Below are 24,535 nucleotides of genomic sequence, written 5' to 3'. Positions count from 1 at the left end.
AAAAATTCTTTATAATATCTATTAACTTTAATATTTAATATAGCTTTTTATATTATAATTACTATTTTAATAAATTATTTAAGAAATTAAATTAAATATAAAATCTAATTTTTAGTTTTAATTAATAGTACTTAAAGTATTTTAAGAAATAAGTAAAAGCTTTATTATTATATTATTTAAAAGTAAGTAAATTATTAATATTTCTTAAACCTTTTACTAATAACTATTAGGCTTAAACCTATATATAATTTATATAAAGTATATTACTTTATATTATACTAATATAAGATTAGTAAAAATAATTTATAAGAATATAAGGTTTTAAAATAGATTTATAAAATAATAAGTTACTAATATATTATTTAATTACTATAAATAATTAGTTTAATTAATTTTTAATTATACTTTTATTAAAAAATAAATAATAATCCTTAATTACTAGTTTTTTATATTAATTCTAGTTATATATTTTTCCTTTAATTTTTTTATTTAAAAAGTTATAAAAGTATAAAAGTAATTTAAAGTTTAGTATTAATAAGCTTTAATAGTTTACTAGCTTTAATAAAAAGCTAGAATATAAAATAATTAATACTTTTAAAATATTAAAGTATTTTATTTTTTAAGTTAATTTACTATAAAGAGATATTATCTTAAAGGGAAAGGAACTTAAAGAGGTAATTCTATATAGTAAATATATATTTTTACTAATAATAGATTTAATAAATCTTTTTAAGTATAAATAGCTTACTTATTTAATAGGGATATTAATAAGCTTTTTATTATACTTATTAGCCTTATTAATAAAAGACTTAAAATTTATTAAGGTTATTATATTAAATTAATATATTTATAATATTTTAATATAATATTATTTTATTATTACTTTCTAGCTAAAAAGAATTTAAAAAAAAAAATATCTTTATATTTACTTAAACCTTAAAGCTTATTAAAAGGCTTTTAAATAAAAGCTTAGTTATCTAAAGATAATTAAAAAAATAAATTAAAAGGCTTTAAAGCTTTAAGTTTCTTTAGCTTTATAATATATTAAATATATAATTTAAATTAGGTAAAAATATTTAAGTTAAAAAGCTTAAGTATAGATTCTTTATATTTTATTATTAATAGCTAATTACTATAAAAGATTACTATAAATACTTATTTAATATCTTTAAACTTAGCTTAAATAGTATTAAGCTTATACTAGATACTTTAAAGGTAATTAATAATTTTATTATATTTAACTTATAGTAAGTATAATATAATAACTATTAGCTTTTTAATATAAATTATATAAATCTTAAGATTAACTTAATTAATTAGCTTATATTAATTAAAAATAATAATATTTTTTTACTATAATCTTTTTTTATTTAATTTTTTTATTAATTTTAAGTATAATTAAAGCTTAGCTTTTACTTTAGTTAAGTTTCTTATTAATACTTATAATTTAAAAGTCTTCTTTTTTAATAAGACCTTTAATATCTTTTTACTAAAAATTATTATTATCTTAAGGGATTTTATTAACCCTTATAATAAATACTATAAATACTTTATCTTTAAAAAGATTATAATATTTACTTCTTTTAATACTATTTAAAGTTAGCTTTTATAAATAAATAAATAAAATATACTTATTAATTTATATTATAGTTATTAAAAGTAGCTTCTTTAAGTACTTTTTTAATTATAATATTAATAGTAATATAGTTTATATATTAGTAAAGTTTAGTTTTAATATAACTCTACTACTAGCTAAAATTCTTCTTTATATTTTTATATTTATAATACTTTTTAAAAAGTAAATCTATTTTAGCTTAAGCTTTCTTTATATAAGGATTTATTAATAAGTCTTTTTTAAGTTTTTACTTATATAATACCTTACTAAAAGGGTATTTTAATAAAATTAGCTTAAATAATTACTATATATATAATAAGCTTTTTATTATAGCCTTTATTAGTTATTTTATTTACTAAAAATAATAATAAGGAAAAAATAACTAAAACTATAGTAAATAGAAAATAAAAGCTTTAATATAAAAATTAATAATATAAGGCTAAAAGATAGATATATTATAAAAATTAAAAAATTAAAGGTTTAATAGAAATAAGTTTAAAAGGAAATTAAGATTTCTAGTATTATAATTAAAATTAAAAATTAGGTTTTAAATTTAAGGTATTAGTTTTAATTAAGTATAGATTAATAAAATTCTATTTTATAATTAGTTTAATTTCTATAATAAATTACTATACTAAAACCTATTATTTAAAAAACTAAATCTTAATATTAACTTAACTTTAACTTCTTAACTTCTTTAAATTTTAGGTTTTCTTAAATCTTAGTAAATTTAGGTATTTCTTTTTATTTCTAGTATTTTTAAATAAATCTCTTATAGTAATTAATTAAAATAATTACTTTTACTAAAAATTTACTTAAAAATTAACCTTACTTAACTTAAGATCCTTAGCTTTTCTAGCTTTATATTTTTCTTTTAAAATTTATTTTACTTTTACCTTTTTAGCTTTTTTTATTATAATAATCTTTTAAAATAATTACTTCTAATTTCTTTATTCTTTAAAATAGCTTATATTAAAAATCTTAATACTAAAGCTATTAAAAAGTATCTTTTTATTAGTAAATACCCTTATAAGTCTATTACTAATAAAAGCCTTATAAAAATAACTATATATAAAGCCTAATAGCTAAAAGGAAAATCTAAATTAAAAATAGCTTAGGCTAGTTATAGTAAGCTATTTTTTTTATATTAGATTTTTATATACTAATATTATTATAGAAAATTAAAGAGCTTTATATAAAATAGCTATTATATAAAGCATTAACCTTACTATTATATATATTCCTTTTATTTACTTTATTAAAAAAATCTTATAAAATAAAGGATTTCTTACCTTTTAAGTTATAGCTAATTATATTAAAGTTTTAAAATAAGTAATTAAAGCTTTTATATATTAAGTCTTTAAAAGTAAAATATTTATAGTAATTTAATATAATAATTAGTTATATTAATTAATTTTAGGTATCTATCTTATATATATCTATATTAGCTATAAAACTATTTTTTAAAAAAATATAGTTATATACTATTATATTTAATATACTATAATAAATAGTATAAATAAGTCTTTTTAAAGTATAATTAATAAATTAATTATTAAAAAATTTTCCTAGTTTAATATTATAAAATAGTAAAAGGACTTTATAGTAAAAAAGAAAGCTAATAAAAAATTAGCCTATATATAAAAGGCAGCTAAAAGATAAAAGTATATACTAAAGTAAGTATAAGCTATTAAAGATTATAAAGTTAAAAAAGCCTAAAAAGATTATATTATTACTTAAAAAAAACCTAATTAAGATTTTATATAAAAAGGGTTAAAAGCCTTAAAGATAGTTAATATCTTTAATAAAGTAGAAAAGTTAAGAGAGAATAAAGATTAGGGTAATAGTAAGGATAAAGATTAAGGCTAAGAAAAGGGCTAAAAATAAGGCTAAAATTAGAGCTAAAAGCAGGGCTAAGATTAGGGCTAAGATTAAGGTAGTAATAAGAGTAGTAATAATAGTAATAATTAAACTATTACTATTTTAAAGCTTTTTCTTAAGTTATTTATAGGTATATTAAGAATTAAAGGTTATAAAATACCTATTTACTAGTTAATTAAAGTAATTACTATATCTAATTATTATAAGTAACTTTTATTAACTTATATCTTAAGTATACTTAATTTTTATTTAGGTACTAATTTATAATTAATTCTTACCTATAAGTACCTATCTTTATATAGTTATATTAATTAGGTACTTATTAATAGGTAAGTATCTTAATTAAATAGCTATAGGCACTTACTTAGCTATAGGCACTTACTTATATTATATAGGTACCTATAGATACCTATGGGCTAGGTATTTTAAGGCCTGCGTTAAATCGTCGAAGCTCTGTGGAAGAATCCGCTTGCTATCGTCCAGGCGGGCTCGTACATTAATCGCTCATAAAGATGGCATGTTGAATCTCTTTGCCTACGTTCCATCGCGGAGCTTTTCAGAATCATCCCTCATATCATTTTGCTCCATAAAGGAGCCATGAGGCACGAGTGATGAGATGGCGAAAGAGCCGGGTTCATTTCTTGCATCGTGTCTCCAAGCCTGGGACTCGCGTGCATTCTCTCACATCTTGGCAGAACTCTACGATCTTGGGCTCATTCAACAGTATAAACTTGACAAGACTCATCCTTCGAGTTATACAGGGAAGATAGTGATGCCTTCTTTTGCTAGGTAATATTAATAATACCTATAAGGAATTAAGCTATTATATAAGTAATAGTCTTATAGTTAAATAGAATAAGCTAGATAAGGAATTTACTATTTAACTAATTAAAGTTTTATATAAGGATATATCTTATAATAGCCTTATAATTAAGTCTATTATAACTATAATTATATTATAAAGTTACTTTATATATTACTATAGTAAAAGGTATAATAATAGCTTTATTTCTTTTTTTTTTTTTAATTACTATTAGCCTTATTTAGGGCTATTAAGCTTTTAGCTTTTTATATAATAGCTTAAATAGTAAGGCCCTTATAGTAAGCTAGAATTATAAGAGTTAATATTAATTAAGGTTTATCTGCTTTAAGTAGTGTAATTACTGCCTTAACTAAGCAGTATAAGTACTACCTGCAGGTCTTTTAGCAGCTATATTAACCTTCTTCCTTTACCCCTATTTTTAATTAACCCTTATAATATACTAGGCCTAGTATACCTATTACACTTAAGTATATTTACTAACCTAACTATTAGTTACAGTTACTAATATTAATTATAGCTACTAGTAGGATACTATATAAAAGCCTAAAGCCTAATTAAAGCTATTATATAACTAACTATAACTTTATTATTATAATTAAATTAGTACTAGGCTAAGCTAATAGTAAAGATTACTATAAGCTTTATATAATAGCTATAGCTATTAAAAAGAACTTCTTATCTAAAAGCCTATCTAGCTTAATTAAAATAGCTATTTTTAATTATACTTTAATTAATTTAATTAGTTATATAAATCTAGCTTACTTAAGTTATCTTATTTATTTAGTTTAGCTAGTTAAGGAGCTAGCTAAATTAAATAAGCTAGAAAAGGCTATAAGAAAAAGCCTACCTCTTAATATAAAAGAGATAGCTTTCTTTATTATATTAATAGGTTTTGCTTTATATAAAGAGTGGCTTAAGAATATAATTATTAAGGCTAATTATCTATATTATATCTTCTTAATTATATAAAATTAAAGTATATCTATAAATAGAGTTCTAGAGTAAAGGTAGGGTAATAGTAGGGTTAGACTAAAGGTTCTATTAAAGTTAGAATTAAAGGAATAAGGTTAACTCTATTTAAGTAGGTTAGTTAGCGGAAGTTAAATTGACCTGAAGTTAATAATAACTCTATTAATTAAATATATATACCTAGGTATATAACTAACTGCTTTTATATTTAAACTATAGATAAAGTAAAATTAATAATAAAATAGTAGTTAAACTAGGGATAATAGCTTTATAAGTATAATTATTAATATAAGTTTAATTAAGATATTTTTAATAAAAGATTAATTTTATTAAAGCTATTATTTTAAAGATTTAAAGTATATATAGTATTAAGCTAATTATTTTTAATTAAAAGATTAAAGCTTTTTATATATTTTTAAGGCTAGTTAAGGAGTTATTATTTAAGTTCTTATTATATTAGCTTTATATTATAACTATTAGTTAATTATTATAATATTAATATCTAAATTATAGGCTAGAAATATTATTTATAGTTAAGGCTTATGGCTATAAGCTTATTCTAGCAGAGAGAACCTAATAAACTTAACAAGGACGGATTTTATGTCGGGGAGATACCGGAGATAGTTCAGGATTGCGTGCGTCTTCGGCTTCCTTGCGAGACCAGGAGCAAGTATAAACGACTATTTACTGATCATTCTTCGATCCAATGAGTCACCAAGACATCCACCTGGATATGAAACTGGTCTCGAAGACTCGCAAGATACGGTCGTACATCTCATTGAGTCATGGGACATGCCTCTGTAGGAAGAACAAGCCGCCAAACTTGTGCTTAAAATCTGTAATTCGGGCGATGAATATGGCTTCAATTTCTCCAAAGAATACCCCAGTCTCTCCGAGGTGATTGAGGATCTGACCTCCGAGGTTTTATCATTCCGGTCGTCCTTGAAAGATACGCATTCTTTAGATAACTTGAGGGGCAAAATCATATGCATGGTTCAGCTCATTACTACGGGAGTTGATCGGGACGCCATCGATAACTATCTCCTGCATCTACAAATTGAAAGCGAGGGAAGAAGTGGCTACACGGAGACTTTGCTCGCAGACGTGGTCAAGTGGTTGTTGCCAGTAATCAAGGTCGTCGGCCCGCTTTCCCCGAGCTTTATTGACCTGATACGCTTCATGGGTAATATTCTCATTTCCCGATCGAGACCCCAGCATGCTATCCAAGGCTTCCAACTGTTAAAGGCCGCGTTCGTAGCCATCAGGTCTCAAGAGAAATTTTCCCCAGTTTATATTGAGTGCCTGTATGCTCTTTGTCAGGCTAGTATTGCTTGCGGAGAGTATGAGACAGGGGAAGTATTAGCCAGGATCCTCATAGGCCGCTACATCAGTGAGGATGAGGGAGGAAAATTGCCATACGCAATGCTCCATCTCGGGATATCCTTTTACTTTACCGGGGGGTAACGATAGGGAGGCGGTCAATGCCCTCGAGGAGGCATCGAACAGTTTTACCGTGATCCTGGGAGACACCCACCTTGACAAGCTCAGGTGCGATGTGCACCTCGCTTGGGCTTTGCCCTGGATAAATGAGCCGAGACGAGCTCTCGGCATCGCGACCAAGGCCTTGCGAACAGTTCGAGAGTACTACGAGAGCATCGACACTTACCCCTCTCAATGGATCGAGTGGCAATGCCTAGGCGTGCAGGCATTCTGTCAAAACCGCATAGGACAGTCAAGCCAGGCGATCCAAACTAAAAGAGAGAAGCTTGCCTGCAGAAGAAGGAGTGATAGAGATAAGGGAAACTATAATGAGGAGCTTTCAAGGTTTGCCAGGATGCTTTTTGATATCAACCAGCTACAGGAGGCCAAGACTGCAGTAGAAGAAGCAATCTGTGGACTTTTAAAGCTAGGATATCGAGAGAGTGATGAACTTATGTCTTATGCCTATGGCGTTCGCCGGGCAATAAACAATCACTAGGAAGAGAATAATAGTAAAAGGTTACAAGGATACTTTCTAAGTGTTGTGATAATGTGATTCTCTGCGTGGTGAAATGTCACATCCATATCTGCTCTGTGCCTCCCAGCAGGTCAAGAGGGCACCAATCAAACCATTGATTTCATTTTGTCGCCTGATGCCTGTGCCTAGAGCAAGGATCATAGGGAACAACCAACAACTGATCTGTGGTGTAAGACAACGACCCTGTAATCAGTGAACTTTAGTGGGGGGCTGTTTCAGCTGGAGTCTGTGCCTATCACAGGCAGACAGTCCTTTAGAAGCCTGATCGCCCTGTAAGCTTAAATTAGACCTCTGCCCCGCGTTTTCTACGTCAGCTTCCATTCACTATCACCCAACATTCCCGTCTCTATTCACAACCCGCCCTTCTCCAGGAAAAGGCAGACTCTAGACTCCAAGCTTACCTACCTAGGTCTTGGAGATATCCAGGCCAAAGGCTACTTAAGTCTCACCTAATTTCATCTGGTTGAGGTCTTAAGTTTGCTTGCAAAGATGGCCAGAACTCGACTCCAAAAGTCCACAACGGACTACTTTTCAAAACTCGCCCCGGAGATGTTACGCTCCATATTCGCATATTTCTGCCCCCATTGTCGCAACGAATACCAGTGCCCTTTCGGAGCACCGCCGGATTCAAACAGAGCTGAACATAATACAGCTCTGTATAATCTATGTCTAGTCTCACGGTATTTCCGGCCCTCTGCCCAAGAGATACTACATCATTCCTTCGATCCCTACTACGCGACTTGGGATCCTCCGAATCTGTGGGAGCGACGCCTCGAGCCATTTCTTCTGACCATCGCCTCTCGGCCAGACCTGGCTCGCTGTGTCAAAACTCTCTTTTTGAAAAGCCGCTTGCTTGAATCACTCGACTTCGATAAAAGCCGAAACGCTTTCGATACCTGCACACGCGTTTTTGGGAGCAGTTCCCAAGAGCTCTATCGCAGAAGCCGCAAAACTCGCTTGTCTGCCATACGGCGGGCCTTTTTTCGAGGGACACGTTCTTATACATACATGAGGCCTCAGGAATTTATCCCCATAGTCGGAGACCAACTTCTGTCCATTCTGGTGGCTATTCTTCCGAACCTGAGTCACATCAGTATCGAGGAAGATCGTCGGTGGGAGTTCGATGTGTCGCCTGCTACTCTGGACAATCTGGGCGTCAGGTCTGTTCCTCTCAAGACTCTAGAGACCGAACATGCTCTACCCCACTTGCTTGCTCGGGCCCCAGGGCTCGAGACGTTGGTGACTGCTGCGTCATCCGAGTTCCCGAATATGCCTTGCCTGAGGAACCTTCACATTCGATCCAAGAACGCCATTCGTACCTCTGCCATAGAGCACCTTCTATCAGCTTGTACCGGTACTCTATCCACGTTCTCCTACACTTCATTCGACTCCGACATAGTGGGCGTTGTAAACCTCCTCGACAAACCAAGGTTCCACGCCAGCCTCGAGACTCTGCACCTTAACATGCTTAAGACCGATAGCAAGGGGGATCATAAAATGCCCAGCTTGAAACAATTCACCCAACTCAAGAGACTCTTCCTCCACACATATTTCCTTTACGGCTCTAGATCCCCCACATGTTGCCGGACAGAATGCAAAGTCAAGTCTCTTTTTGACATTCTTCCATCTAGCATAATCTCTCTTGATCTCTCGGAACGGACGCCGACGCCAGATGGCCGTATGTACGATGATCTGCTCATCTTATCCAAGGATGCGGCTTTCGCCTTCCCGCAGCTCAAGGAAATTCGAAGCAATGCTGATCATGTCTGCGATGAATATCCTCAGGCCTTGTTTAAGAGCGTTGGGGTCGACCTCATATATCAGGATCTGACTACATGTTGCTGGATAGACACAGTTGTTAGGATCATAGGCTCAGGCGATTGTTATCATTATGATCTTGGATATGGCGGTGGCGCTATGCCTTTGCCTAGTGAGCTCTCAGATGATGATTTATAAGATAGACTATCTAAAAGGCTACCTGGATTTTCTGATCAGGCTCTAGGCAGTTTTCTTTTGGCATAATAAGCTATTAAGCCAGCAAAAGTGAGGAAAGTCTTAAATTAAACAGTTGCTACTGTTCGTCACAGCCTGATCTACCCCACGCGACAGCACTCCCGTGAGCCCTTGAAGACTTTTGCGAAACAGCCGCCTCCTAGGCCCCATGGGGAGCCTAGGGCTAGCCATAGATAACCATGTGTAGCCCTGGTTTCTCTGTCGATTGGGTGAGTAACTCTTCGCGCTCGGGGTCTGAAAGCCAGCAAACCAATCGATAAGCCAGGAACCCTGTCGTCGCTCTCTGGCCTGCCGTCTTTCAGCCAGCCACAAATTTAGTAGTTCAGGTTGAAATGTCGGCAGTTCAGATAATGGACGAGAGATTCCTTGTCAGAGAAACTAGACTGATCAGGACTAACTGAAATTCGGAAGATACATATCTATGAGAAATTACATTCTCCTTATCTGGGAAGGTGTAAAATTTGAAGACTTAAACTGTAACCACTGATGGGGTTGTATGATTGTTAGTGCAGCCCACGCATGCCATGTCAACCCTGCACGGTGTGTGTACAGAACAATACTTAAGTCGCGGAAAGATATCACTCCTCTCAAATAAGTCGATTAAAGCTCTCAATTATTGACTGTCGCCTGTAAATAGTCGCGCAGAGAGGTAACTCGGCCGGTGACCTCTTGACCCTTCTTTGGTTTCGAAGTCCCCTCCATGACTTGATCAACTGTGCCGATTATGTAAGTCTCTTTCTAATTCTTAGCAGCATAGGCCAGTACCTCATTCTCTAGGCTATTATTCTCGTCAGCAGGTGCTAGAGGGTCACAGAAACTGCTATGTGGACTTCCTCAGCTTGTCCCCCAACAACCCAAATCCCCCGACATTCCTAGAATGCAAGATGGCCAACATCAGCAACGATGGCGCCGAAGTCCAGAGAGGCCTTCTTGGACCTTCTAGTTACTTCTTCTCTCCAGGGCTTTGCCGCAGTTACAAGGGTCTTGATTTGCCCATTTCAGGCTGTTTGTGTAACAGTAAGCAGGAATCCAGCCACACCACACACCAGACCACTACGTGGACCAGTCAAGAAGGGTTTATGGGTGCCAAGAGGGCATATTATGCCTAATAGAAACGGGCTGGTAGGGGTCCTTGGGCGCTTAAACGCTACCCACCATATTGACTCAATACAGTACACGTCCAACACAGATGTGATGGGGGTTGGAAATGCAGTTGTATGTGGTCTGCCTCTGAACCACATCTACTGCGAAATCCAGTGGGCTCGTCATTTTCATCCTTCTAACAAAATCTATGCTCTGCTGAAGCAGAGAACCGTACTGCAATACACTCTTTGTCGCTGAATATACTTATCAACACTCTCGTTGTACTTTTCCAAGCATTACGTCACTCCTTTGCGTTTTCCGCCGTCACCAACCAAGTCCACATGTCCGACAATCCTCGTCATCTAAATCCACAGTATCGGCGGCGGCACAGGATAGATCCTGAGCGCGAGGGAACTGATAAAGACTATGGAGCACACAAGCAAACATGGAGCGAAAGATTTACTAGACTCGGATATATCCTGATCCAGATTGCCTCTCTCCGAAAGCCGATCTTCGGACCACCGCGTCGACGGCCTCCTCCCGATCGCAAATACCGTCATGACCACAATCGGCACCGCCGTAGTAGGACGAGAACCCCGTCTCGGGGACGCCACAAGAGCCTCCACAGGCTTCAAAGAGACCGAAGCTATAGTAGCCATCGCAGGATAGCCCTCTCCGATTCAGAAACAGATCTTAGGGGGGACCAGGAATACAAAGGCTCCCAGTCCACAGAAGTTGTAACGCCAGATCACCGGGGTGCCTTTCCCGAGCCAAAGAATGCAGGTGCTCCTCCAAGCTCTGTTACGCTGTGCCCCAGTGATGGCCTTCAAAGGGAAGGCGCCGTTGATGCCGACATAACTCCTAAGACGTGGCCAGAGCAGCGAGAGAAAAGTTCTCCCATTGCCCCCGTTGGCTCTTCTGCCTATGTCGACTCTCTTATCGCCCCCAAGCCTGTCGTGTCTGTCAAGTCTATCAAGTCTGTCAAGCCTGTCAAGTCTATCAAGCCTGTCAAGTCTATCAAGTCTGTGGACTCTACTGTTTCCTCTTTAACTCAGGGGAATGAGTGTCAGCCCAAAGTCTCATCAGACTATGCCACCCTTGAAGCTGAGAGTCTTGACTCTCCGCATTCGTCCTCCCCAACCACACTGCCAGCTTTCCTCTATCCAGGGTCGATTGTTAGGAGAAAGGTAAAGGGTGACGGCCATCCTCATACTGTCCTCCACATCGAACAGGAGGATAACAAACCCCCAAAAATCTGGACATGTCTCTGCACGAGTCGTCCTCGGCTCCGGAAGATTCGACAACAATATGGGAACGCAAAAAAGGTGAAAAGGAACTTCATCTACCTCGGTGGCGTAAAACTTAACAAGGGTTTCAAAACCGATGGCATTGAAATGCCAACAGTCCCCGAAGTTGAGATCCAAGGCCCTCCCATGCCCAAATGCACATACCTCGAGCTCAGCTCGTGTCAGGCTTTTGGCCCTGGAGATTTTAACAGATTCTCCGGTGGGCAACGCCACCTAAAGCCTTCAAGTTTGGAGAAGGTTATAAACGAACTGTCCCAAACAAATACCGAAATTACATGGTTGCAAAAACAAAAGAGTCCTCCTGGGAGCGTCCCCGTCGCGCAACCGGAAATACTCATGAAAGAATCTTCGCGTAAGAATCTTCGACTTGTCAGAAACATCACTTCAGCCTAGGTGTCCCTTGATCTCCAGGTATCATAGATCGTGATAGAGATAAAGGCGCCCAAGGCAAGTTTTTGACAGCCCAGGAACTCCCCGACATCCATCGGGGGTTCAGACCGTTTACTCGGATACTATTTTATTCATTCGATTCGACATGAGTAGCTAATCTCAGAGGTTACGGTTTTGCCTAAACGAGCAAGTCCGTCAATATGAAATTCGCTAGTGCTGGTGTTCATGACCCGTCACGTCTGTATGACGCGGAGACACCACCTTCTCCTTTCGAAAGAAAAAAATAATTAAAAAACTCTCTCACTCTGGGAAAACTCACTATTGCCCTTCACTAAACCTTTGAAGACGTGCCCTGCCGGTTCAAATTGTTGGTGAATGTGTCTGAACATGGCCACCTGGAATGAATGACTTCGATACAACACTGAAGATCTGACATAGGGTTTAACGAACACCTCTCAGAATAGACATCTTACAGCATTCGAATAGCCCTATAAATGTCATTTTTGCAGAGTGTCAGAGCTATACTTTTTACACTATGACCTAGTTGAGTTCTCTCTCGTGATCCCTTCCGCCCGTAGGAGCCTCATACCCTCTCGTTGATCCCATTTCTGGGTTCTCAACGGCGGCTCATACCCGCACAGCCGGCTGTGCGATTAGTGTTACGTGCTTATCTGCACAGCTGGCCTAGTATTTTACTTTAAAGCTATTTATCTCTTTTAATTAGGAATATAGTATATATATATAATATTTTAGAATATAGCTTAAAAAAAGGGCTATTTAATAGTATATATATTATAATTATAATAGCTAATATAATTAAAATATAAGCTTTTAAAGTTAAATCTTACTTAAATATATAAAAAGTTATATAAATTATTATAATATAAATTAGAATAAAATATCTACTATATAATCTGAGTTTTAAAGTATTTTATAAGATTTTTTATAAGTATTTATTATCTTAATATAAATAACTATTAATTTATTAAATAACTTTTTTTAAATAAATTATATCTAGCTTAATATAATAGCTATTTAAATAAAGTTTTAAAATTAAAATCTATAAAAATTTAAATAAAATTATAAAAAATCTATAATTATTATATTTAAGTTATATTAAGTTTAATTATATTAATACTTTAATTACTTATTATAGCTTATATAGCTTATATATAATAATTATAGATTTTTATTAATTTTTTTCTATTTTTTATATAATTTAATTTTAAAACCCTATTTTAATAGCTATTTTATTAAATTTAATATAATTAAAATAATATTAAGGGGCTATATAGATAAGCCTTTAGTCCTTATTCGCACAGCCAGCTGTGCAATAAACACGTGACACTAATCGCACAGCCGGCTGTGCGGGTATGAGCCGCCGTTCTCAACTCTTAGCTTAGCTAATAACAACCAGAGACGACCATTTTAGTTAGGATGTGGGCACGCACAGCAGAGGGGCACATATGAGGGTTAAAGAGCCTTGATTTCTCTTATGTAATGGGGGAAGCTACGCTACTTATACATATAAGGAGCTCTGATCCTTGTCAGGTAGGCTAGACCGATCAGGGCTACCCTATTTTTGACATAGGAACTTTCTTAACCTGGTTCAGACATGAGCCTGGCGATGGCTATGCGTGAGCCCAATTACGACATTTTTGGTGGCGTTGTCGTTCGCAGTCAATTAATTGTAAATTTGTGACACCATTAGTACATCTGAATACCACTCTGGGATGGCAGAAATCACGAGATATGTGTAGCAGCCATGGTACTCTATAGGAGGAACGCATGCAGACCCAGTGCAACCGGGGACTCCAGCGAGCATTGGGATAATGTCTGTGGAGGCGCGTTTCCTTTATTGTCGCAGTAGAAAGAAAGCTGTTTGCAAGAACATACACTTAGTCTATGAGCTGTTCTTTTAAAGGATTATATACCCTTTTCTAGAAAGGAGGCGATAGAGAGAGACTAGAAAAGGACAAGGCTTTGAAATGGTCAAGTAGAGGTAAACTCTCCTATTTATCTTTTAGCTAAACGATATTATATATCACCAAGAATTGTTAAATACTCATAGTCAGCAGTATTAGGTTCATTATGGTGAAAACTATCTACTTTAAAACTAGTTGAAGCAAGCACTATCCTTTGATAATTCCTCATAAGTGACAAGATAGTTTCCAACAAACCTTTTCATAACCTTATGCCCATTTTCCTTACAATTTGAAGCGCTGAAACATCCATCGCAAAGGTCCCACGTATTCTCGGTGCTGCAATCTTCTGAACAATCGTAACAGTCTTGAGCCATTATAATAATTAGCGCTGAACTTCACTATATGGTCACAGCATAGTAAAGTAGCCCATAAAGAAAGTTGGTACTTACGGTAAAACATGACTCCGTCTAGTAGGCGGTTGCAATTGTCGCAATTCCATTCTACCAGATCAACATTCTCTTTGGTGTGTCGCTGTTTCAAGAACGCGCAAGATGTCTCGGAAGAGGCCATCGACACCTCAGCCTGATCGCTGAGTAATTTCTCATCGACGTTCTCCGACTTGCATAACTCCCGGCGAACTTCTTCGGTCACCGCCACGTCCAAAGCAATTCTTCCCCACGCATCCTTCTTTTTTGTGTCTTCACCAGCGGCCAGTAGTTGCTGTACCCGGATCAATCTTCCTGTTGCAGCTGCATGAAATAGGACAGATATATTTCTAAGACCACGAGAGTCCCAGGGGTTCCACAAGTATTTGGCCAGCTGCTCCCTTTTGTTCTTAACAGCGTAGTATAAGGGTGAAAATCCTTTGTCGTCCTTTCGATCAATATCAGCACCGTATCGAAGCAGGGCTTGGACCATATTCTTGTCACAAGCCGCATTCTGGACAGCCATATGCATAGCGGTGCTTCCCTCTTGAGCAGCAGCATTGACATCAGATCCAAACTGACATAGTATTCGCACTACATCGGCATGCTTACGGCCTTCGTCTGCCCATGCTACAGCAATATGCAATGGCGTGCTATGCTCCGGGGCACCTAGTCGCACGTTTTCAGAAGCTCCTGATTCCAGGAGCAACCTCACGAGGTCGACGTTTCCATTCCGCGCTGCGATATGGATGGCACGGTACTTGCATGACTTGTACGCAATGTGGTCAGGGTCTGAGCCTCTGGCTAGCAATGCTTGTGCCGTGTGCGGAAAGTCACCAAGACATGCTAACATTAGTGGGGTTGCATCCTGGTAATCTGTATCTTCTAAATCTGCATCATGGTCTAGAAGCTGCTCCACGGCCTCGCTGTTGCCCTCTGAAATTAAAGGAAAGTATCAGTCATCCTTTCTTTACATGCAATGTGAGACTGGGCCTCTACTTACTATATGCGGCAGCGTGAAGTGGTGTCCAATTGAGCTCAAGATCTCTGGATATATGTTGCGCACCGTGTTCAAGGAGGATTCTAACCACCGCTTCGCTTCCAAACTCCGCTGCACTAAAAAGTGCTTCGCTTAGCCAAGATGTTTTTGTTGAAGTCCCTTCTTGATCCATCTTCTCCGGCTCGGGAGCTTCGATTGCTCCCTGATTGTCGTCTTCCTCAGGGGTAGTTTTAGTTCTAAAACTGCCCCGTCCATCCACACAATCATGGTCTTCGATATTCTGTGGGCCGTTGTCGGACACCACAAGCTCTCGAGTCAACTTTGCAGACGACGTCTCGGGCCCCTCATCCTGGCAATCCGGATCGCTTGTGGCTCGAAGCAGCTCGAAAACAACGCCATCATGACCGTAATGAGCGGCAACAACTATTATATCAGCTAAGACTTTGTTGTGTGGCAGCTCATTAGACTGTGATGCGTGTGCCATAAGCTGAGAAGCAAGAGGCCAGTTCCCGTACTCTGCGGTAATTTCGAGACACTCTTGTATCTTATCCTTGGAAAGTTGTTTACCTTGCCGTTTTATGATTGCACTAAGTATCGCTAGCTGGCCATTTTTACAGCACTCCTTCACAGCTGACAACCAGAGATCAAACCTTACATCAGCTGCGCGGAGGAGAAGATCCACGGTGGTTCCTATATCATCCAGATCGATAGACGCCGAGATGGCTGATTTAAAATCTGAGGAAGCAATACTTTCCAGTGATGGTGGCGGGATGAAAGCCATCAAGCCCAATGAAATCATTAGGTGAAGAGCCAAAGAGACACTTCCGGCGTCAGTCTTGGGAATAAAATACCCTTGGCTTGGTTTGAAGCTCCGTGCCCACCACGACGTGATGGCCCCATTGTTCCAGAAGCACGAAAGGCAATTTGCTATCAGCTCCGGTTGGCCGCCAGAGTCCTTCAAGACCTCTTGAGTCGTGAGTAAATGCCGTGGCCACATTGAATTTGCATAAACAGCAAAGCTTTCAGTCAGAGGGGTAGCTGGATGAGCACAGAGTGAACGAAAAGGGCGTGGACTGGGGATTTCGTTGCAGCCGTCGCGCAGTTCAGGGAGGCATAGCGTAAGCATGCATTTCCTTAACATGACTAAATGCCACGTAGCTGTTTCTGAGGGAAGTCCGAACCGGACTTCTGGCATCAATTTCTTGTTGAGGTAATGTCTGATGAATGCTCTGAATGTGCTGTGAATAAGCCGGACGATGCCGCTCTCCACTTGCATCAGAGGGCGCATAGCAAGTTCCAGATCCTCTTCCAGCTGCTTGGGGGCCGTGATACGGATCTTCTGTAAAGTCACCTGTTCGCCAGATATCTGATCAAGATCTGGGATTCCCATCGCGAAGGCGAGCTCGCTGACTGTCATAGGTCGCTCCGCAAACGCGGTGCATACCAAGACATCTCGAAGCCATAACTGTGGTACATCGATTTGTACTAATATCTTGCGATAAATCTCATCGTAGCTCATAGAGCGTGGGTCCCCCAATCCCTTGTTATAGTCTAGATGAGACAAAAGTCTGGTAGCCAGAGGGGTGCAGTTGCCCTGCTCAAGTTCCTTCCGGAGAGTTTCAAATTTTTTGTCGCCTAGAGACTCTTGTATAAGTATCTTTCGATCTTGTCCCATAACCTCATCTAGATTCAGACTGTTCCTGTCGTCCAGTGGTCCTGCTAAGTCTTGGATTGCCGTGGTTGGCTGGAATGTGATAAAGACTGTGCATCTTGTACGACAGAGACTGACTAATCGTTTAAAGTCTCCTAGAAGTTGCTGTAGATATCTTGGTTCACATTCGTCAAGTGCATCAATAATGCAAACTATGTTCTTCGTGGACATCCAGTTGACCATGGCGAAGAAAATTCGCCAGAGATCGAAGGACGATAAGCTCGAAACCCCTTCAACTTTCTGGCATAGGCTGCGGACGTATGTGCTCTCGGTGGCAGTATCAGTACCATAGAGGAGTTGAAGAAGGAAATACCCCAATAGGTCTCGGTATGATCTTCTCCGGTAGTCAGAAGTATCAAAGCAGAAAGCCAAAACAACATGCTTCTCTGAGTTGAAACAGTCGGCTTTCGAGACTCGACTCGCAAAAACAGTCTTACCGGCACCCGCGCTGCCGTAAACGTAAGATATTCCCAGCCCTCTCTGGAGAAACTCATTGAACCAAGAAGGTGCCGTGGATGAATATGGGCCTGCAGATATTCTTGATGGACTATCATCATATTCCCACAGACTTGCCAGTTTTTGTCGAAAGGTCACTGCAGCTTGCTCGTATTCTTCACAGTTTCTATTAGCATGATGATATCGATATGGCGACATATGTAGGGAGTAATAACCTTTTTTCGGTGTTCTTCTAACGTCTGTTGTTTCGGTCATTACATTCGACAAAACATCCGCGTTGAGCGAACAAAGGCCACTATGCGAAGCCTGAATCAGATGGCTACGGTCGTGATCTGAACTAGGTGGAACCTTTAAACCAATCAGTTACGGCGCCAACGATGTGCTGGAACAAAAAATACCACGATACCTATTCCAGCAGTTGGAACATCCTCAAACAGTGAAATGACTTTGTACTGCTGGGCGAGCATCTCGAATCTTGACGATGCTGCTTTGAGTACAGAAGAACCCTTTCTAAACAAGGAGTGTAGATCTGCTTGTCGGACATTTGGGTCTTTCGTCACATTTGCCTCAGTCGTGGCTAGGATCAAATTCACCATAACGTTATCCCAGTCCGACTCGATACATGGTGTACCAAAAAGTATCTGCGAATATGATCAGAATCTCACCAATTTTGAGTCGAGTGACAGGCTTGTAAACTCACTAAAGCTCTCGTCGCAACCGCAATATCAATGTACTGGCTGTCATGATTCGCTATCCAAAGCATCTGGTCTCAGTTTAGCAGAGAACCTTTCCCAGCGTAGTGCAAGTCCTTACCTCTTTCACGAGCACGCCGCCCAAATTATGGCACAAGAAGACAATAGGCCGCTAGCCCCAACATGTTAACGCCTCATACTTTCAGGCTCCATCTAAACAGGGTACTTGCTTACCTCTTTCACGGCTTCCTTGGCAATTTCTTCCAATAGTGATAGGGCAAGCTTTTGGAATGCTAATTCTTCCAAAATGCTTTGCCTTGAAGATAGCGACATGTCATGATCGTAGGCCAAAAGTCGAAAGGAGCGACGAATGACAAAGTTGAAATCTTCATCACTACTCAAGCTCTCGGACCAATCTTTATCAAAACTACCATGTAGCCCGTGAACGATGACGATACTGAGAGGTCATAGTGTTAGCAAACAACTGAATTTGTGTTTCACTCCAGGTTAGCATACTCAAAGGTGTCAGGGTTGTCTTCATTTTCTTCCAGTTGGCTAACAACTTTGAGGCCTCGACGCGTCAGGTCATCCATTTGGACGAGATCTTGGTAGAAGAACCAAAGACAAAGGGTTTTAGTGTGTATGCTCCCTGAAAAATTACTCTGGTAGAATTAGAATGCGTGGGACGAAAGCTGGAGAGCCGACAGGATAAGTCGAATGTTGACAAACCATTTAAATCCTAGACAATGTCATCAGAATATTGTCCTGCCCAGCTGATATCTGCAGCCATCAGCGCCCGGCATTCTTCGGTATCTTTGTAGTCCGAGAGGAACACACCCGATGTCTCACATCACGCGCCTCACACGTAGTCCGAGAGGAAATGAAACAAATACCCCACGTCCCACAAACTGCGCAGGCCAAACATGGATACAGCATAATCAAATTGTCTCATCGGAGGCAAGCCACGAAGATAACTGGTTCATTTATCTGGCTCGAATCATATCATTGGCAAAAGACCGTAGGGCCACCAACCATGCGTTGGGATATCCAAAAGCCATCTGCAGCCACAAGAAACAATCACCAATAACTCAAGCATCATACCCCGCTCCTCCATCAGCCGGCACCCTCTTTTCCTTGATATCTGTAGGCATCTCTTTCCTTGGCTATTTTGTCACATCACCGGTCAGCTCAGCCGCAGTTGAGGCCAGCAATGAAGTGCATGTTACATACCTTGGCAGAACCAACCGGCTCGAGGTTGCATGCTGACAAGTTTCTTTTGTCAACATCAATCAGGTTTTGGCCCAAGTCACGCCGGACATGAGACGGGTGAAAGTACACTGAGTGCAGCCCCGTCTTGGCGCCAACCTTGCGCTTCAACTTAGTCCGCCAGGTCCCAATGTCTGCCTCCACTGTCAAGTCGGCTCTGAACTTTTCACCATCAGGCAGTGATAGAAGAACAGCAGTGCGGAGGTGGGCTGGTACACCAATTTCGAGCCTTTTGTTTTCGAGAAGCCTCCAGTTGACTGAGTTCCAATCACCCTTATTTCTAACTTCAATCCACGGGTTTCCGTCCAAGATGGCATATGACTCGGTATCGGTTGTGGTCGTACGCTGGAAGCTACTGCCGATACCGAGTGTTGCCAAGCTCATTCCGCCCTCCGCCGATGCGTGGGCTTCGATGGTGTCCACCTGAGTCTGTGTTGACTGGTCCATTGCAAAAGTCCCTTCGGGTGCCATTTTCGCTACGACAGGTTCTTTGTCTCCACCAATGGGATTATCCAAGCGCCCAAAAGCCATTGAGATCTTCACCTTCTTGAAGCGTTGCTTCTCGGGGATGGAGGCAAAGTGAAAGTCGATGATTATGAGGACTCCCAGTGGCCCCTCTGGAGTAATAGTACCGTGGACAACCGCCACAAGGTCAGATCGGTAACTGATGTCTGAGTTCTTGTACTGATCGATGTGTTCACGTTGGAGCTCGCCGTCCACATTCTCGACGCGGAAGCCGGCTCCCTCGATCCCAACATCAAATAACGGAATTTCATAGTGGGTCTTTTCAGACATGGCTGGTGCAACTGTTCGCTTTGTGGTACCCAAAGTGAAGAAGAAAAGAGAATATTTTGAAGACGAAGACCAGCCGTCGAATATATAGTTTCGTCAATCACAAATATCGTAGCAACTCCTGTCGACGCTCTTGGCAATGTCTTAGTTCGGAACACTGTTAGCCCTCTCTGGCGTTGTGTAAACGACTTAAGATCCCCGTGACTATTCAGCTGCTGACCGAGAGCGGGGGCAGAGTGTTGGACATGCATAATGGGCTTGCAGGGGACAGGTAGTGGGAGTCAGTCAAGTGGTCTACTGAATCCCCCGCGCCCTTCCACTTTGTCTATCGCATTCGGTTTCAGCATTCTGCTCTTTTGGTCGCAACTCTTGTTGCTATCTCTACAGAAATGGCTGACATTCTCCACGCCATTGCACAAAAGCCTCAACCTCGCATCGTGGCCGCGCCAAGTGCTTTGCCTCAGGCTCAAGCCAGAAAAGGGTCGCTTGCCAATATTCAACCACAGCAGGATGAATCTGAAAACAATGAAAGTACGCCGGGACCTTCGGAAAGCTTTCCTGCTGTTGTCAGGCTATTCACGGCATATCGAAAAGACTTGCTGAAGCAAACTAGCAAAACACCTGAGTACGACGAAATCGACGAATGGTTCCGGAAGGCTGGGAGTCATCAAGGGTCTCATCTCTGCAACATGGACAAGACGCAAGGCGAAGATGACGACGACGAGAAGATCATCTCGTTTCTTCACCACTGTTTGAAAGCAACAGACAGATTCGATCAACTGCTCCCCCTTTTCGACTGGGCTATGAAAACGTACCCTCAGCTTTACCTTAAAGGCGTCGATCGAGACAAGTCCATCTTGAATTTTGCTTGCAGCAAATGCAAGGCATCCAAAGAGAAGGAATATCTCAGTACTCTTATGAAACACTACCCCTCGCAACTAAGTGATATCCTGAAGAAGTCATCGCCCAAACAACAGGGGAAACTACTTCTTGAAATCATCCCTTTCATTAGGGGTCGCACTGGCCCAGAGTTCTTATCATTCTTTAGGCATGGATCTATGGAGTTCAATACAACCCAGGTCAGCATTCAGCATTTCCATACAGCGGAATCGACGTACTAAATTTTCTTTTTTTTTCCCCAGCTACAAACTGAAACACCTCAAACAAAGGCAGCTGTCACGGTCACTGGGACTCAGGGTATAGAAAGCCGGGTTCCAGCCACCCTAGCGGACGATGTCATCCGTAAAAGGTGTGCTGATGATTACGTTGTCCTCAACTGGAAGGCGGCGCAAGGGCCTTCGAGCCTTGACACTACATCCCACTGCCTAAATACTAAGAAGTCGCTCGAGCCTGGACAAGTTCCAGGATTGCAACGAAATAAGGACAATCAAACCCCTTTGCACCTGGCTGCCTTATATGAAAAAAATCAGAACGCCAACTTTGAAAGTCAACTCGAGCTGGTCAAGTCTTTGGTAGCTTGGTGCCCTGCTGCACTAGACAAGCCGGACTCAAAAGGGCGGTCTGCCTATTTTCTTAGAGTCGAAACGCTTGAAGACTGCAAATTGGAGCAGGATGAAATTGCATTCTTCCTCAAGGACAAGATATTACATCTGGACAATCGCGACGCTGTCCCCGAACTGCTCTATGGACAGTCAAAGTCAGCCACTGCAGCCACTGTAGCCAAGAAACCGGAGAAGGAAATCCACCTCGACTTGAGCGAATTGACGACATCTTCATCTAGAGAGGACCTCATCAGGTTTATCGACGGGTTAGTCTTCGAAAATATTCTTCAGTATGTCAAGATTCCACAACACCCTTTCCGTCCTCGTGACCCTTCGCGCTCTTCTTCCGATGGAGCCGCTTCAAAGCATGACGAGAATGGATGTGGTCGAAAAGATTTTATCGCTATTTTTGAGAAGCTGAAAGAAAAGGGCGTACGAAAGATTATTCGGGTCATAGTTGACGATGACGACGCATGTCTCCATCAAGATGATGCCCTCGAAAACTTGGGCGAGTTTAAGATCGAGGACTTTCAGTGGAGAAAGACAGACATGTCAAGCAGTGTTATCATAAAGGCGGCAGGAAACGCTCGACATATCCAGCTATTCAGCAGTGGTAACCACTCAGTGCTAAGGGATTGGTCAAGTTCAGAGGGTCTCAATCGACTTGAATCAGTAGGTCATCGCCATGCGAGAATGCTAACAAGCGGGTGTGTTTTATGTGTGCTGACTTGTAGCAGCTTAAGTCTGTCCATGTCATTGTACGCTGGAAGATTGAATCACTGTCGAGGACCGAAAAATATGCCCGAGATTTTATCAAGAGACTCATTGTGCACTGCCCTCAGGTTCAATCAATCGAGGTTAGACTTGAGCCCCTGAAGTCAAAAAGCCATGATGAATGGACGCAACCGAAATTCATTGCCAAAACGTGAGTAGTCAGTTAAAGCTGGTCGATTCGCCCTTGTTAAATTTGTACTTTGGACGCAGCTAATAGTGTGACAACGCACTCACAGCAATTCCTGGCTACGCAGAATGCAACACTTTGCAGGATTTATTGGCAATGTCAGAAAACTCCAACAGGACGGTGGTGCTAGACAAGTACGAGTAGCCATACTTGACGATGGGATCGACTGGTCTTTTGTCAGTTCGATCCGAGCCACAGGGCGGTCCTTCTACGCTGATAAAAGATTCGATTTGGGCTTCCAAAAGTCGTGGTTTTCATCGTCGACAGATCACGGCACTCTAATGGCAGCACTCATCTGCAAGATTTGTCCGGATGCCATCATTTATTCAGCTCGGCTAGAACAGACCATATCAAACACTGGCTCATTTCAGCCCACTGCTCATTCAGCTGCAAAGGTATGTGAGTTAATTTATCTTTCATCGTTTAGTTCTATCCTCTACAATGTTGTATCCTTCCAACTTTCAAATTTCAAGTCAGACTCTAATTTGTGTCATTCTTTTATCAGGCAATCAAATGGGCAGTTGGGATGAATGTTGATATTATTTCCATGAGCTGGACTATCCCTGGGGAAGATGCAGAACTTCAAAATGCTGTCACCGCTGCGCACACGGCAAAGATTGTAATGTTTGGTGCGGCCAGTGACCAGGGCGTAAGTGAAGACATACCACAGTTCATGGGTAAAATGAACGACAAAGTCATATGTATCGGTGGGGCTCGCGAGAGTGGCTATAGTGATGAGAAGTCTCAGGCCCAAGGAGAGTATTTCTTTCCGGGCCAAGCTTCCAGCATCCCCGGTCCTCTACCACCGATGAAATCCAACTTCGGGGATCAGCCGGCCAGTTCTGTAGGAACCGCATTAGCTTCTGGCTTGACGGCGATGATTATGCTTCTCGTTAACATGTCACCCAAGTATGGTGGAGTTTCCTCTCGAAAATCGGATCATGAGGCATACAGATTGCAGCTACAAAATCCGGATATAATCCGCAAGGTCTTCGACCACATTCTTCGATCATCCAGCGACTCTGATACGCTGGATAGAAAGAGAACTATTCCTGTGGACAGGATCTTCAAAACAGCCAAACTGGAAAGGAAACTTCAGTCCGCACCATCAAACGAACGCGCTAAGAAGGGCTTGGAGTTGATAGATGAGGTTGTAGAGAAACTTTTACGGTACGTACATGTTTCCAATGAATTCCTTCAGATTTTCGGTATTGTTTCTCCTACAATACAATAGTATCGCTGGCACTATTCAAAATTTTCCTATCTCGAATCTACTCCTATTTCTGTTCGTACCTAGAGCTAATACTATTATTACTAGTGGCCTTATCAACTCTCATCAAGACCGGGACGAGGAATCTGGATCTGACGACAGTGATGCTACCGACGAATATTAAGGAGAATGGTTTTAGTTTCTATCCGAACTGCAGTAACTGAATTACATCAATATTGCCTTCACTGCTCCACATTTGATGCCTAATTTGAACGCTCCGAGTTACTTTTACTACTATAGAACATATCTGCCTCCAATTTGGCTGTAGATTGCCAGTGGCCACATTGGTCCAATTCCTGCCTGTTTAAGAGAGAAGATTTGATGTGACAGGTCAAGCCGGTTGTAGAAGTTTCCCTGATATTTGTTATCTGAGTTTTGGCTCAAGGGTGGTTTTTGATGTCGAGTTGTGTAAAGAAAGCTGGCATTCCTACCTCTTA

General features: G+C 39.7%; 7 protein-coding genes across 7 annotated transcripts; 3 read left to right on the top strand and 4 right to left on the bottom strand.

Annotated features, from left to right (window-relative positions):
- Positions 1-6,738: 6,738 nt before the first annotated feature.
- On the bottom strand, positions 6,739-6,997 carry J7337_003667 (uncharacterized protein; the record flags this gene model as incomplete). The annotated part of the gene is made up of 2 exons (XM_044821381.1): positions 6,739-6,911; positions 6,955-6,997. The coding sequence occupies 2 exons, from the start codon at positions 6,995-6,997 to the stop codon at positions 6,739-6,741; spliced, it is 216 nt and encodes a 71-aa protein (XP_044682714.1).
- Positions 6,998-8,313: 1,316 nt separating this feature from the next.
- Positions 8,314-9,261, top strand: J7337_003666 (uncharacterized protein; the record flags this gene model as incomplete). The annotated part of the gene is made up of 1 exon (XM_044821380.1): positions 8,314-9,261. The coding sequence occupies one exon, from the start codon at positions 8,314-8,316 to the stop codon at positions 9,259-9,261; it is 948 nt and encodes a 315-aa protein (XP_044682713.1).
- A 1,481-nt stretch (positions 9,262-10,742) lies between these two features.
- J7337_003665 (uncharacterized protein) lies at positions 10,743-12,101 on the top strand (the record flags this gene model as incomplete). Its single annotated transcript, XM_044821379.1, has 1 exon — positions 10,743-12,101. The coding sequence occupies one exon, from the start codon at positions 10,743-10,745 to the stop codon at positions 12,099-12,101; it is 1,359 nt and encodes a 452-aa protein (XP_044682712.1).
- Positions 12,102-14,305: 2,204 nt separating this feature from the next.
- On the bottom strand, positions 14,306-17,342 carry J7337_003664 (uncharacterized protein; the record flags this gene model as incomplete). The annotated part of the gene is made up of 3 exons (XM_044821378.1): positions 14,306-14,421; positions 14,473-15,384; positions 15,452-17,342. 3 exons carry the CDS (start codon positions 17,340-17,342, stop codon positions 14,306-14,308), a joined length of 2,919 nt encoding a protein of 972 aa, XP_044682711.1.
- Positions 17,343-18,520: 1,178 nt separating this feature from the next.
- Positions 18,521-18,900, bottom strand: J7337_003663 (uncharacterized protein; the record flags this gene model as incomplete). The annotated part of the gene is made up of 2 exons (XM_044821377.1): positions 18,521-18,764; positions 18,824-18,900. 2 exons carry the CDS (start codon positions 18,898-18,900, stop codon positions 18,521-18,523), a joined length of 321 nt encoding a protein of 106 aa, XP_044682710.1.
- Positions 18,901-19,495: 595 nt separating this feature from the next.
- J7337_003662 (uncharacterized protein) lies at positions 19,496-20,368 on the bottom strand (the record flags this gene model as incomplete). Its single annotated transcript, XM_044821376.1, has 1 exon — positions 19,496-20,368. One exon carries the CDS (start codon positions 20,366-20,368, stop codon positions 19,496-19,498), a length of 873 nt encoding a protein of 290 aa, XP_044682709.1.
- A 386-nt stretch (positions 20,369-20,754) lies between these two features.
- J7337_003661 (uncharacterized protein) lies at positions 20,755-24,222 on the top strand (the record flags this gene model as incomplete). Its single annotated transcript, XM_044821375.1, has 6 exons — positions 20,755-21,444; positions 21,508-22,539; positions 22,602-22,792; positions 22,878-23,223; positions 23,334-23,998; positions 24,147-24,222. The coding sequence occupies 6 exons, from the start codon at positions 20,755-20,757 to the stop codon at positions 24,220-24,222; spliced, it is 3,000 nt and encodes a 999-aa protein (XP_044682708.1).
- Between the last annotated feature and the right edge of the window lie 313 nt (positions 24,223-24,535).

The sequence above is a fragment of the Fusarium musae genome, chromosome 3 (assembly GCF_019915245.1).
Source record: "Fusarium musae strain F31 chromosome 3, whole genome shotgun sequence".
Lineage (NCBI taxonomy): Eukaryota > Fungi > Ascomycota > Sordariomycetes > Hypocreales > Nectriaceae > Fusarium > Fusarium musae.
This window is presented reverse-complemented; position numbering and strand designations above follow the sequence as displayed.